The 15,164-nt window shown below is 38.6% G+C and overlaps 1 protein-coding gene across 1 annotated transcript in view; it reads left to right on the forward strand.

Moving 5' to 3' along the window:
• Window positions 1–15,164, forward strand: part of TRPC4 (transient receptor potential cation channel subfamily C member 4) — a gene marked incomplete at both ends in the record, with an annotated part of 89,418 nt that overhangs the window by 50,668 nt on the left and 23,586 nt on the right. The window contains one exon of the mRNA XM_080613623.1: window positions 12,933–13,072. Coding sequence (XP_080469749.1) covers window positions 12,933–13,072 — 140 coding nt within the window. The remainder of the gene's footprint in view (window positions 1–12,932; window positions 13,073–15,164) is intronic.

Below are 15,164 nucleotides of genomic sequence, written 5' to 3' on the forward strand. Positions count from 1 at the left end.
AGCAAAAGGTTGTCGTGGAGCAGCTGCAGCATGTCAAAATCATTAACATTTTAACAATAGAATTCTTTGTTTCTTTTTCTTTTAATTCAAATAGCTCTGCATGTAGTTTGCATTTTAATATCTACCTCTCTTAAAATGAAGAGAGGAAGATGAGCTCTACTTTCCAAGCTTCTCATCGACATGAACTTCAACCTAAGTATATTTCTTAGAGAAATGGCAAGATTGTCCATAACAATCTAAACTCTCCAATGATCAAACAGTAATTAGCATTTGCCTACTACTATGTAATAGAAGGGTGAAAGTGCATGATTAGCACATATTAAATGTGTCACTAGAGTAGGAAGCTCAGAGGAAAAACCTGTATTGGGCCACATTTCCATGGAGACTATCGACTTTACATTTAAAAAGTCTCCTAAGGAACCTTCTGCATTAATTTTGTCTGTTACATGATTACCTGATTACACATGTGGTGTTACAGTATGTGGCGATTATCTGTGGAACAATAAGTCAGTATAACAAGGCAGATGTTACAGTGTTAAAAAGCAGTTGTGAAAAAATCTCTCAGTAAGAACAGTCAGAATCTACTGTCCTTGCATTTAAACAAATAAGAAACAAGCTCTTGCTGGTAAGGTGAATTATTTTTTTGTTCTTATTTGCTGTTGATTCAGATTTCCCAAGCTTGCCAGATGCTTCACACTGCAGAAACATGGACCTATGCTGGAGAATCCATCACCACTGAAAACCAGACAGAAAAAACAAGAACTCCATCTTGTGGGGAAAAAAAAGAAATAGTCAGGAAGAGCAATATTTTCCATCACCCAATTCCCTATCCAGTGTCTAAGTGGCCTTTGAGCATGATAACAGTGATGCATAGGGGAAATCAAATAAGATCCAGCTTCACCCTCTCTGTGCCTTGACTGCAGCTCATCTAGAGATCACACTGATCCCTACAACATTGTCATACTGGTTTTTCTGCCCTAATCCCTAGCTTCAAACTTGTCAGTGACCATGCTAAATGTCCTCATAGTGAGCATTTGGTTCACCAAGGAATGCTACAAAATTTAGAGGACAAAGCCAACAACCAGACAAACTTAGTGCTTAGTAGCTATGGTTAAAAAGCTCCCTGCCAACCCTGTTGTTTGGGTTGGTTGGAGCAAAAAGAACATTTTTTTTTAGTCAAATTTGTTTTGATGAGTTTTTTGCTCTTTTAAGGGCATCTTTAAATGTTCATTGTAATTATGTTGTTCAGAATACTGCCTGAAGCAGGAATGCAGCCTTACTGGACCTTTTAACAATGCATTCCACATCCTTTCTGTCAGAGTGGTTTGTGCTGTTGGAGTACATGAATCTATAGGGAATGTGGATGTTTGGGAGCTATGCAAACTGCAGACATTTGGGGTCAGCAAACTGCTGGTGGGATGTATGAGAGTGTACAGTCTTGTCAGTACTTAGCACAATGTACATCCAAATATATGGCATAGCAAGACACTCTAGATGAAGTAATCATAAAGGTGGCCAGTAAACTGCACATCATCGTCTAAATTTGGTCAAGAAAGTTTTGTATTTAAAATTAAACAGTTAGTACAAATTGATGTTTCAGAGAGCAGATATAAAGGATAATACAGCCAGCAAGATGAAACAGTACATAACCAGTAGTGACAAAGTGTAGAAGAGGAAAATAATCCCAGACAAAGCTGTAACAGAGCTTCAGTCAGAAAGAGGATAATGCACATAATGACCAATCAAGGCCATTTAGTCTAAACTACTGCTCAACACAGGCTAGCTGCAAAGCTAGATCAGATTGCTCAGGTTCTTGTCCAGTCAAATCTAGAATTTCTCTAGGGTAGATATTCCACTGTCTCTCTCAGCAACCTGTGCCTGTGTCTAGCGACTGGTAAACTTTTTGCCTGGTAGTAGTTGCAATATCCCATGCCACAACATGCGAACATTACCTCTTGTCCTTCCAATGTACACTTCTCAGATAAGTCTGGCTGCAGTTATTTATAAGAAGCAATTTCATTAGTGGATGACAGCACTAATAACCCCCATTAGATTTTCTTTCTTTCCCTTCCCTTCCCTTCCCTTCCCTTTCCTTCCCTTCCCTTCCTTTCCTTTTCCCTGCTTTCAGTTGAGTCCCACTGTGCTTGCTTCTCTAGCATTCAAATGTTTCACAATTTAATGCTATAATCATATAAAGAAAAGATAAAGAAAACAGAGCTAGGCTTTGCAATGGGTGTGCAAAGCCCAGTTCTGATGCCTTTGCTTTCTAGTAGGAGCCCTTAGTAAGGAGGCTAAAGACACCTGTTGTTGGTTTATTTTGTTGTTTTGGGGTTTTTTTTGACATTTTTAAGTTTTTCTTTCTCCCATTTTTAGCAGGAGTGGTAAATGTTTCACCCAAACAGTTATTCCTGCCCTAGTACTCTCCTGACATAGAGGATCAGTCTTCCCTCAGGCTGCAAAAAGTCAGGCTTCCTGTTCTCTGTGCAAGAATTTTAGCCATAAAGCTTCAGTGCCAAACATTCGCACTACTCTTGGGGGATATAGTTTAGGCATTTCAAGAAAGGAAGGTGTTTTGAATGCTGAAACACGGTCTCATGTAGACAACTAACTGAAGCCCTGAGGCAGGCTTCTAAGTGCTGGTGAGACACAGTGTTTGATACCTTTTCCAGTTCCTTCTGTTCCTCTTGTACAGGCTGTCTTAACACTCAGTATTTATAGGTTGTGGACCTCAGCTACGTAATTGAAACTCAAAGTGAGCATAAAATGCAATTTATGGGGAATTTAGATCTCTTGCATGGTGAATTTTACTTTCAGTACTATGTACGTAATTTAGACATTGAATAACAGAATATTTCCATGTCTAAACCCTTTCATGGAACTGGCCTCCCAAATATTAAGTTTAGAGCCTCAGTAATGAGATGTTGAAACCCTGACATGCCTGTTAATAGGAGAGAAGGGGAGGAGAAGTTTCCTACATCCCTAAATATCCACTCCTGGCCTTGCCTAGACTACACGTACAATGCCAAGCTGGTCTGTGCAGGACTCAGAGCTTTTGAGCAGTGCTATAAAGGCCTTTCTGTGTTTCATAGGCAAGCTACACATTCATTTATTCTGACTGCAGGTCTTGTATCCCCTTGTGCATCTTAGCCTTGTGCATGCTTAAAAACTGTACTTATTTTCTACCTGATAAGAATATCTTCATTATATTATTCTAGGAACACAGAATGTAGTAAGGGCTGTAAAGATAAAGAACATGCAGATGGTTGGACATGCAACACTTTAATGAATATTAGCTTGCAGTACTGTACATGTGGGATACATATTGCTTTGTAAATTAAGGCTGTCTATGGTAACATTTAGCATATTACTTGCTCCTTACCCTCTCCACAAAATTTTTGCAAAAGCAAGAACCTATTTCTTGTATTAAATGAATTTTGATAAATACATGCCACAAATAATTTCAATGATGCCATGGATGCTCTACTGCTCATGTAAATCTGTTGAACTTAATAGAGATTTATAAGCAGTAAACAAGGATGTTCTTTTTCTTTAAAAAGATTTCTAGAATCCTATGCAAAAGTACCTGAAAGGATTGACCAATGCTTTTGTCTGGCTAAATTTCTGTCTACAATGTTACTGTAGAGTAGTGTTCAAAAGCAAGAATGTGCAGAATTTCCATACTCTATCTCCGTATTTAGGTACCTGTCCATATCCCTGTACTCCAAACTCAGGCATTTAGGTAGTTTGATTGTTATGAATTAAGAGATTAAATCAAAGTAAACATGAAGAAAGCAACTCAGATGCCTACAAAGAGGTACCTGGTCCCATTTTTGATGACTGATATACTCACAGAGAGGTTATACCTATGATAAATACTCTACAGGAAGCCTGTACCATTTTTTGGCAATGCATAGGGTGGCCAGCTTGGGTATGAAGGGCACATGAAATGGTGCTGGGTACTATTATTGAAGCATTGAAAAAAAATAAACTATCTTTCATGTTTTTCTAGATTGTGTCAACTACACTGTCACCATCCACAGTCCACTTGTGGAAGGCATGGGTGCATTAACCTGAAATGGATTGAAATAAGCATCTTTGATTAATTTGATTTTTATTAACCCCACTAGGCAATTGAATCCAACTCAATCGAACATAACAGTTAATCCAGGGTTACAATTTTGTTTTTTGCATACACTCCGGGACACTGAAAATTTTTTCTTGGTTTATATTCCTATTCCTTGCCAAAACCCTGTTTTACAAAGTAAAAAAAAAAAAATAGGATAAGAAAAAGGGCCAATAATGTTAAGATAGATGTAGAAGGTTAAATCTCCTTTAGTCTTCCACTGTAATAATGAATTACAATTCATTTGCATTTCAGAACATCTTGCAATGGAAATTCAAAAGACTGCTTAAAAAAAAATTAAGTGCTAATTGTATATATTTGCTTTTGGCATGTATAGGAGTACTCTGAAAGTCAGACTTTTTGCTATTCAAGTAAAGTTATGAAAGAAGGTGTGTTATCTGAAAATACTGGGTACTCTCTCTTCCAAAGCTACTGGGTTTAGGGAGCAGCTATCCCACTTACATGTATGCCTTACTGCATAAATACTTAAGCAACGGAACAAACCAGTGCTATTGGACTAGGTGATGAGACTAAGCTACAAATATTTGAGGGGCTGTTCAGTGCTGATTGTCCAAACCATTTGCACCTGCCCTTCTATAGTGGATGAAATATATATATAATACCATAATCCACAATGCCAGGCTTAGACCAGTTTCATTTGCAGCTGATCACTGTTTTTTAGAAATTATCCTTTTCCTTGAACACAAGAATAAACACTCTGCTGGTACATAATTAGCACTGAATACTCCCAGCTCTGATAGAGTATAGTTCATCCAAAAGGTGCTCTGTACAGATGCTCTGTAATCCTTGTGGTGGTCATTACCTTTTCACTGCACTCCAGAGCTGTTAAACTCATCTTCACTGCTTCTGTGGGGGAAGGAATTAAGTTCAATTGAACAGATAAGAAACTGAAGTCAAAGAGTGAATTGAGGTTAGATGTCTAGTATTCTCAGTGTTGAGTTGCATGCACAGATAATTTAAACTAGCAATTACAAGACTTGGCTTGCTTGAGTATAACCATTCTGGCAAGACAGCTGAGACATAAATGGCTCCTCTGGTCATCTCATTACCAGCTCTCTGCCTCACCTGACACAGGATCCAGACACTGTGCAGAGTTGTTCCCCTCCCAGACAGCCACTTCCCTGTACCCAAGAGAAAGCAGAAGTTGTGTGTTTGATTTTGTGCATGTTCCTTTGAAATAGCTGCATTTTGTTAACAAAATGTGCCCCAGATATTGGGAGTCGGTTAATTATTCCAGGATTCCTCTGCCTTCAGCAGAGTTCAGTTCATCCACCCAGGTGTAAAACAGAAGGTATATTTCAAGTCTTATCAATGATCACTGAATTCCCCGGAATTACTTTCCTGCTTCAGAGAGCTCTAGGTCATTAGCAGCTTGTCTCTATCTGCTTATTCTATCTGTGAAAATCTGTAGATCGCATAGTAGAGCAAAGTTGAGTTTATCAGTTAAATGTTTTCACAGTCCAGTGAAAATATGTTCTCTAAGAAACATATTAAAAGATTGTTGTTGAACTTGGCATGCAGACATTGATCCTGAGGAACCTTTTGCTTCCCATCACTTTATGGTAAGGGACAAAAATAACACAGAGCAGCCAACCTTTTGTGCGAAAGGTAAGGCCAGAATTAGCTAGGGATCCACAATCCTTTTGAATATAAATGTAGTTCAGAATACTGCCTTTCATATATTTCTTTGACAATCTTGATGTTATTATTTACAGTAAGATTTAACCATAATTATAAATAACAAAAGGCAGTGTTGTGGAGATGGTACAACATTTTTGTGGTTTCCACAGTTGCTGGAAAATTATTTTTGTAGTTACCCAAGATTCAGTATGAGATAGGCATTTAGATAAGATGAAACTAAGACTTTTTCTCTTAGAACATTTGAATGGATTTTATAGGGCAGTTATTTGGTTTTGTTTGTTTCTTTTGCGTGGGAATGAGAGATGAGTTCCTTAGGAGTAAAATTATAGGTCTAGGTAACTGTGAATTGATAATGGATCAATCAGGATAGATGCAAAATTTTTACCATCTGAAAGTTATCTGCCAGCCTGTACAAAAAGATATTGTGTCTAACCCAAAGTCTTATCCAAAGGGACAGGGAACATTTGTAGGAGTATAGAGCTGCTGTTCTGCTCAGAGTTGCACAGTTTGCCAGCAGACTCTTACTTTATGAACAGAAAAGTAGGTCCACATGTTTTAAAAGGCACTTCTGTGTCTAATATCCAGAGATTTCAAGACTGGAAATACAACTTCAAAATCTCAGTCTATAGATAAGTACATAAAATAAAAACTAATCTTATCAGTGTGTATATATATTGATGTTTCTACCTAAACAAAAATCTACACCTTAATAATATGTAGTATGTGATATCCAATACTCAGTTCTTAAAGACTTTTTTTTAAGTGTTATGAGGTGATTTTAATGAAAGATGGTATTTTTCTAAGAAAATTCTTGTTTTATTTCAGCAGGTTTTGTTCTTCACTAAGAAGTATTTTAATTTGTATCCGTTTTGTTGGCTCATGCAGAATTTGTTTTTAAAGTATGTAGGGTTTATTTTAGAAGAAAGAACGTTTTTCATCAATATTCAGAAATGTTTACTGCAAAAAAAGAAAATATACTTAGCACAGAGATTCCAGGGTTTTATTCAACTTTATTTTATCTGATCTCTTTTAATTCCTTTCTTGCATCAGGCAAACTGGACTTCAGTCAAATGTTTCCATCGATCAACTTGCATGTATAATACTTCACAGTGCTATACGAAACCTCTCCTGCCATTCCCAGGGTTTTATGTGGTCTGTGGGCTTCCTGCCCTGAATTTGTATCTATTTCATCCCATTAAAACCATGGGGTGCTTAATGAAATTTGTTTTTATCATCTCATGCCCATGCTGTTGTTTCTCTTTTACTGCTCCATTATCTAGTTATAAACAATGCAATAAATGCTTGAAAGCCTTACCTTCAACTTTTCAATTTAAGTCCTTGATTAATGAGATGGAAGAGGTGCATACGGTTGATGATTTCATTTTAAGTGGCAATAAATGATAACAGCAGGGTGATGGGGAATGGATAGGTGAGGGTATAAGAGGCAGGTGTGAAATCTATCTAGTATGAAGAGATAGGAAGGACATGGAGCAAAAAGACAGCCAGAATATAGCAAAGATTATCCAGCTAAAACAGTGAAATCTGTTCTGAATGGATTTATCTATGATTCTATGATCTCAGTTAAATACAGGCACCTGGAAGTTAGATATCTTGTTTAATTCAACCTGATCCTCCATGGCTCGCTTTTCAGTCAGAAGAATCGGCAGGTGACAGGAGTATTGCTTTGGAGATGCTTGTTTTCTCCCAGGAAATCTGGATCTTTGGCCAATGAACTTATTCCCAGCCTGATTGCTTAAAGGCTCTTGCTTTTAGATCTACCCCTTGTATTTAGCTGATTCCTTTTAGCAGTTTTTCTCTGACACCTGTGTGCAGGCTGGTGATATTCTCCCTACTTTGTTGAGAAGTCTTTTTTCTTGCTGCTGGATATTTAGCTCTGACATGAGCTCTGTCACCATGTGATAGGATTGCTGCTTTAGCACATTAATAAGCAGGAAATGCCTGGAGTCTAGATTTCTTTCCTACCTGTAACAATGCACCTACTAGACAGTCTTGTCACTGCATGTCTCTTCCTCTTCTGTCATGTCAGGTCATATTTTATAATTGCCCAAAAAACTCCTTAGATAATAAAGTCAGGTTGTGTCCAGCTATCCATAATCCCTATCTTCTAAATAGAAAAGGGAGGTGTGCAACATCACACAGACAATGCTGCCTTGATCTCTGGATGTCATTTTTTTAATTAACACCCTCCCCTGCCCGAAACATAGATCTTCCTAGCCTTTTCCTTATTCTTCCAATGAATGTAACAGAACAAAATTGGCATATTGTATCAAACCCTGTGATAATAAGAGCTGACTGACTTTCCTCACACCTGACCCTACCTGCTTGCAAAAAGATATTGTTATGATGGGGCTACGAAACTGATGGACAGGGGCAGAGCAGTTGATGTCATCTATCTGGACTTGTGCAAAGCCTTTGACACTGTCCCACATGACATCCTTGTCTCTAAATTGGAGAGACATCAATTTGATGGGTGGACCACTCGGTGGATAAAGAACTGGCTGGATGGCTGCACACAAAGAGTTGTGGTCAATGGCTCGATGTCCGGCTGGAGACCAGTAACGAGTGGTGTCCCTCAGGGGTCAGTGTTGGGACCGGTCTTGTTCAACATCTTTGTGGGTGACATGGACAGTGGGATTGAGTGCGCCCTCAGCAAGTTTGCCGATGACACCAAGCTGTGTGGTTCAGTTGATACGCTGGAGGGAAGGGATGCCATCCAGAGGGACCTCGACAGGCTTGTGAGGTGGGCTGATGCCAACCTGATGAAGTTTAACCATGCCAAGTGCAAGGTCCTACACCTGGGTTGGAGCAATCCGAGGCACAGCTACAGGTTGAGCAAAGAAGAGACTCAGAGCAGCCCTGCAGAGAAAGACTTGGGGGTGTTGGTTGATGAGAAAATGAACATGAGCTGGCTTCAGTGTGTGCTCACAGCCCAGAAAGCCAACCGTATCCTGGGCTGCATCAAAAGGAGTGTGACCAGCAGGTCGAAAGAGGTGATCCTGCCTCTCTACTCTGCTCTTGTGAGACCTCACTTGGAGTATTGTGTGCAGTTCTGGTGTCCTCAACATAAAAAGGACATGGAACTGTTGGAACAAGTCCAGAGGAGGGCCACGAGGATGATCAGGGGACTGGAGCACCTCCCGTATGGAGACAGGCTGAGAAAGTTGGGGCTGTTCAGCCTGGAGAAGAGAAGGCTGCGTGGAGACCTCATAGCAGCCTTCCAGTATCTGAAGGGGGCCTACAAGGATGCTGGGGATGGACTCTTCATTAGGGACTGTAGTGATAGGACAAGGGGTAACGGGTTCAAACTTAAACAGGGGAAGTTTAGATTGGATATAAGGAAGAAATTCTTTACTGTGAGGGTGGTGAGGCACTGGAATGGGTTGCCCAGAGAGGTTGTGACTGCTCCACCCTTGGCGGTGTTCAAGGCCAGGCTGGATGAGGCCTTGGGTGGCATGGTTTAGTGTGAGATGTCCCTGCCCATGGCAAGGGGTTTGGAACTTGATGATCTTAAGGTCCTTTCCAACCCCAACTATTCTATGATTCTATGATTTAAAACAAGATTTCAAGATCTCTGTTTATGTGACCATAAATTAATCTTAAACAGCACAACTTGAAATCCCTGAGGTTTGTTGCTCAGAATATCTCTATCACGTAAGTTCACCAGGCCTTAGAGAAGTCTTCAGCTTTGCTGAAACTGGAAGGCTCCAGGATTTCAGAGTACACTTTTCTAGGATAATCATTCAGGCACTCTTGGGAGGATTTACAGAACTCAAGAAATCCCAGTTCTTCCAGCATTCTTTGCTCCAATTTAGCACCCCTCAGGATACTTCCCCATAGAGACCTGGTACCTGCAAAAACTGACCTTGGTGCTCATCATCTTAGGGTGAGATTGCCCTGAAGTTCTGAATTTTGGCAATATCAGCCCTAGAACTTGGCGCCTTCAAAGTTTTGCCTTAAATAAGGCATGTTTGGGAAACACTACTGTGCATACATGGACTGTGTCTGACACCCTTCAGTCCACCTAGCTTCCAGTTCTCCAAAGTCCTGTAAGATCTCAGTCACTGTATTTATATATCTGCAGTTTGCACTTAGATGCTTTATCTGGCAAAAAAGACTAAACTATCACATCTCCATTGCAGCCAACAAAACGTGGGATTTCCAGTTTTCTATTATCATATGCTTGAAAGGAACAAGCCCTGCATCAGGATGAACATCAAAGATGTTCTGAACAAAGAAAAAATTTAGAACCACTGCTATTCCAATATCAAAGTATACTCAGAACTTTCAGCTGCCACATGACTTCAGTGTTGCTGATAGTTTGGATTAGTTCTCTTTCTAACTCAAAATGATCAAATTTACAGTAGCGATATACTCTCTTCCGCTGTTCTGTAATAGGTCAGTATTTCTCTGTTAACATCAATTTTACAATTACATTTCATTTTCTGAAGCCTGGGAAGTGCTTGGAAAAACAGCCTGACTTTTCACTCAGACAAATAAAAACAGATGAAATGCAGAAGCATTAGTCAGCGTTTCTTTTTCAATCTGTACGTAATTCTATAATATTTTAGGCAGTGTTATCAAAGCATATAATGCTGAGCAACACTTTGGCAGGGAACAGCCCTGTTGCAGTTGTGTCAGCTCATATCTTTGGCTGGCTGTGAATCATGGAATGTCTTGGCAGAAGGCTTTAATGAACCTACAGCCTCCCACTTAAGTATTCATCTTATTAATCATCTCAAGCTATTTCTGCTCTGTTTTTAAAGCATATTTCAAAGGAAATGCTTAATTGTGATGAATTACAAAAGGGTTTATTAAATTCTGTGAATGTGTGTATTTATTTCTGTAAAGCCTTTTTATTTGGAGTTCTATCAATGCAACTGTCTGCCTTCTGTACCATAGCAGTCTTCCCAGTGTCAAGATCCTGGGGCTACATCTGTATTATAAAATAAAAAAGAGCAAGGAACTGTTCTCTAACACAGAGGCTTAAGGGCCATATCCGTCTTACAGAGTTGGTCTCCTGAGCCTGGAGCCAGGTCTCCTCAGGCTCCTCAGGCTCCTGTGGCACGATGCTGATTTTTATTTGACATTCTGCAGGTGGAACAGGCATGATTTAGAACAGTGTATGAAATATGAGTGGCATATTGCAGCCCACAAAACATCTGCTTTGATGACCTGATGATGCTTAACATGTTATGTCTAAAAATTAGTGGAAGAGACATGTGCTGCATATTGCAGGTTTGAGGGAACTGTGGAGGAAAGAGGCAACCTTGCCTGCTGTCATCATGTTCATACTGTGTGTTGGGAGTGACCAACTCTTTGAAGAGTAAGTGGTTAAGCCGTTTAACAGGTTTAAACAGGCTGGCAGTTAGGAGTCTGCTGGTAGCCCTGTGAAGGTATGTTCCCTTTGTGATGGCATTTTGGCAGTTAACATCAGCAGTAGAGATTGTGGATATTGACCCTTGCCATGTAGTAATGTTCAACTGTTTTCTCATGGTGACTCATCACAATTGATTGTAGCTTGAAAATAAATGTTAGCTTTTTAACAGTGCTATATTTTATATATTGGTTTTATCAAACCAATTTTGTATATTGGTTATATCAGATAACCTAAAGATAGAGTTGTAATCAGCCTGGTCCTTTCTTAGAATGTGTTCCCCCAGCTCTGCAGAATGCTGTAATAGTGATGGTGGCATGGCTGGAATTAACTCTGTGAAAATAAAAGTTGCTGGACCAATCAGATGATTCAGATACTCTTGAGGCTTGTGGTTATCGATGATGACACGCAGAAACAAGATGGGAATGTGTGGCTGAGGTTTGAGGGGAGAAAGTGAGGAAGGGAACCTTTCCTTTTGAAAGCAGTCAGGAGACAAAAAGGCTCAAGCCAAAACATTGCAAAATGAAATTGTACTCCTCCCATCTATCCCCCTCCTACCTTCCAAATAACTCAACAAACTACCTGGCACAACAAAAATAGACCAGAAATCACTTGTTAGGTATCATGTTTGAGAGAAGACATAAGTTTTCCATGCAGTCATCTAGAAGACCATTGAGACAACACGTGTAAGGTTCAAGGTGAAGTTAGGCCCTTGAACCTTAGAGTGATGCAGGACTGTATATATAGCCTCCTGCAGGAAATTTTTTCAATATTTTCTAAACGAACATGTGATAAGCAGGTGGAGAAAAGCCATGTTGAATTAACTGTTCTCAACATCTATATCTGAGAGATTGCTTCCTTTTGTGGTGAATTTTGTTCCTTTAATGAGGACAAAAGTAAGAAATTCCTTTAAGAAAATAATGAACTGTGAAAAGTTTAAAGTTCTATTAGTATTTTTATCTAAAGAGCTCTGTAGATAATAGTATAAAGTATGCATTTGAATGTTCCATGTTGGTTTAGTGTACTATATTATACAATAATGTGACGTATCTTCTTCAGAGATGTTTTAATGTTTATAGCATTAAAGAATCTCTGCACAGTTGTTTCTAGAGCTGTTATACCAACTTCATGTAAGATAACTTGCAAAATTTCCCACTGGGATTTAATATTTCTGTATTACTTTGTGTCCAGCACAATGCATGCTCTGCACACCTGAAAAGTTTCCTTTCCTTCATGTCCCAAAGGAAGGAATCAAAAAAAAAAATATTCCACTGAAGAAGCTACTCTTTCCTATGCAAAAGGGAGACTTCAGTTCAGCCTTAGCAATAGCAGTAGAAATTCTCTTACTTACTGTGTGTGTTCTAGCTGAAATAAATTAGTGTGCTGGACTGACTCCTGCAGATAATCAAGGACAAAGTTGTATGGTTTTAAGAGCCTTTTTTCAATTATTAAGATAAGTGTAATGGGGAAAAGATTGACTAAAGCCAAAGAAATTGCCCTTGTATAAGCAGATGATTTCTTTTTTTTTATTATTTTTTTAATTTATTTTTTATTTTGCTTGACAAATTAATTCCAGAAAAATTAATGGGAAGATAAAGTTTCATCTTACTAGATGTGTAATTTAGAGCACTTATCCACGTTCGCTTTATAATTAATGTAAGAAGAATCAATCCATCGTGAAATAAGTGTCTAGGATAGTCACAGCCTTTTTTATTGAATATTCATGCTTAATGAATTATGTTCTATTTACAGGTTTTATTTGGGGTGAAATTAAACAGATGTGGGATGGTGGACTACAGGACTACATTCATGACTGGTGGAACCTTATGGATTTTGTAATGAACTCCTTGTACTTAGCAACAATCTCCTTGAAAATTGTTGCGTTTTCAAAGGTAAAGTTTTAAAAAAATTGGCAAAATATTTAAGATAAATAAATTTGGCTCCTTCAAACTTTCTTCTGTATTTCAATGTTCTCAGCCTTAGAAATGCAAGAGATGTATGATGTGTATGTGTGACAAGAAGCTAGACCAGGATAAGAGCAAACAAAACATTGTGATTTATACTTCCTTATTCTTGGATGAGGCAATCTTTTGTTATTTGATCCTGAACAGCCATACTGTAATTTTCTTGGAAAAGGATAATCACTGGTAATATTTAATAATGTTTGCACAAAAATAAGTTTTGCGTTAGTTTTTGTCTGGTTTTCAATGAGAAATTATTGCCCCTAACAGAATTTTATATACCATGCAGAACTTCCAGACAGGGCTACAAGAAAACTATTTATTCAAAATTAGGGGGAAAAAAAAAAAAAGAAAAAAAAGAAAAAAGGTGAAGAGCAGTATTTTAACTTTGTTTTGAAAATTCATGATAAATGCAATATGAAAAAGCTGAATGGGATAAAATGGTCACTTAAGGCAGGGTATGTTCATTTTCCCATCCTTTTCATGGACTTTTTACTAATAGTTTTATATTCCCACTGTTTGACTTGTACTACAACAAAATAGCCCTCCTTTCCAAAGCCATGGAACATGATAAATGCTCCATCCCTGGCAGTGTTCAAGGTCAGGTTGAAGGGAGTCTTGAGTGACATGGTTTAGTGTGTGATGTCCCTGCCCATGGCAGGGGTTTGGAACTAGATGATCTTAAGGTCCCTTCCAACCTTAGCTATTCTACGATTATATGATTATATGTTGCATTTTGTATGTATTCAACATGAATCCATAACATGATAGAAATTCCTCATAAAATAGAATATTTTAATCAAAAAATGGTCTCAAGTGCAAGGAAGTCATATCTGAAAGGAAATAACATTTCTTGCCATCTGTCATGGAGCTCTTGTCACATCCAAGTAAAGAAAACAAGCCCATTTTTACTGGCCACTGTGGTCAGCATTATATTTCAGATGTTTCAAGTTTCCTACTACTAGCTACCCTGTATGCACGGATGGAGAGTCTCTCCTCTGCCAAGATCCTTTTATCTAGGAAAAGGAGACAGCTGTCAAGTAGCTTGTTAGAGCTCCTTCTACTCAAACAGCAGCTGTTCCTCCTGCGGCCCTGCCATAAGTATAGAGGAACAAAGGAACCTCTAATTTATATCATCTTGTGTATTTACAAGCTTCCACATGTCCATCAGTCAGGGGCAGGGATGAGCAGGCCTGTGATCTGTTGTCACACCATTCTCCTCCTGTGACAAAAGGGTTTGGGATGGCTCTCTAGCTGCAAACCTTTGGGAGTCTTCTCACTCAATGAAATCTGAAGCTGTTGTCTGAAAGAGTGAGGTGCCTGAAAGTGTGAGGAGAGCTGTGACTTAAAGCTGATGAAATGCCTTTTTACACACAAGGATGCCTTATCATAAGGTAACTGGAAAATAATAATTTCTCTGTCCCATATAACAAAGCAAGTAGTTAGTTGAAAATGCATGTTTCCAAAGCATTGGAGATGGCCAATTATTCACTTTAGAATAAAATTAATTAGAAGATATCCTTTCATCTCCCAGACAGCTTCTGTTTAAGGTAATCAAATTCCAAGGTATCTGGGATAATGTGCATCCATTACACTCTAAATTAGTGCCTGCACACCAATCATAATGAATACAGTTCATAAAGCACTTTGGTTCTGCAGCTATTATTTTTTTACGGCATATGCAGCGTTGCACCAAATACTTTTTTGTTTCTTAAAAGAGCTTCAGTTGTGGTAGTCAGTTGAAACACATGATGTTGTAATGAACAGAATAATACAAGCTTAATTTAGTACCCAGCCACATTTCCTTCAAATACATGCAAAAGAGTTTCCCACCTCTATGCCAGATGAGACTGAGAGGGTGCCAAAAGTAACCAGTACATTTTGATTTAAATTTTTTATTTTAATTTCCTAAACTTTGCAAGACAAGCTTTTCTAAAATAAAGCTTTTCTGTGTTTATAAAATCCAGTATATAAGCCTAGTGCTTAAATAAATTCTATCTTCTATGAGTCAGGTCAAGCCACC

The sequence above is a fragment of the Psittacula echo genome (assembly GCF_963264785.1).
Source record: "Psittacula echo genome assembly, chromosome: 3".
Taxonomy (NCBI): Eukaryota; Metazoa; Chordata; class Aves; order Psittaciformes; family Psittacidae; genus Psittacula; species Psittacula echo.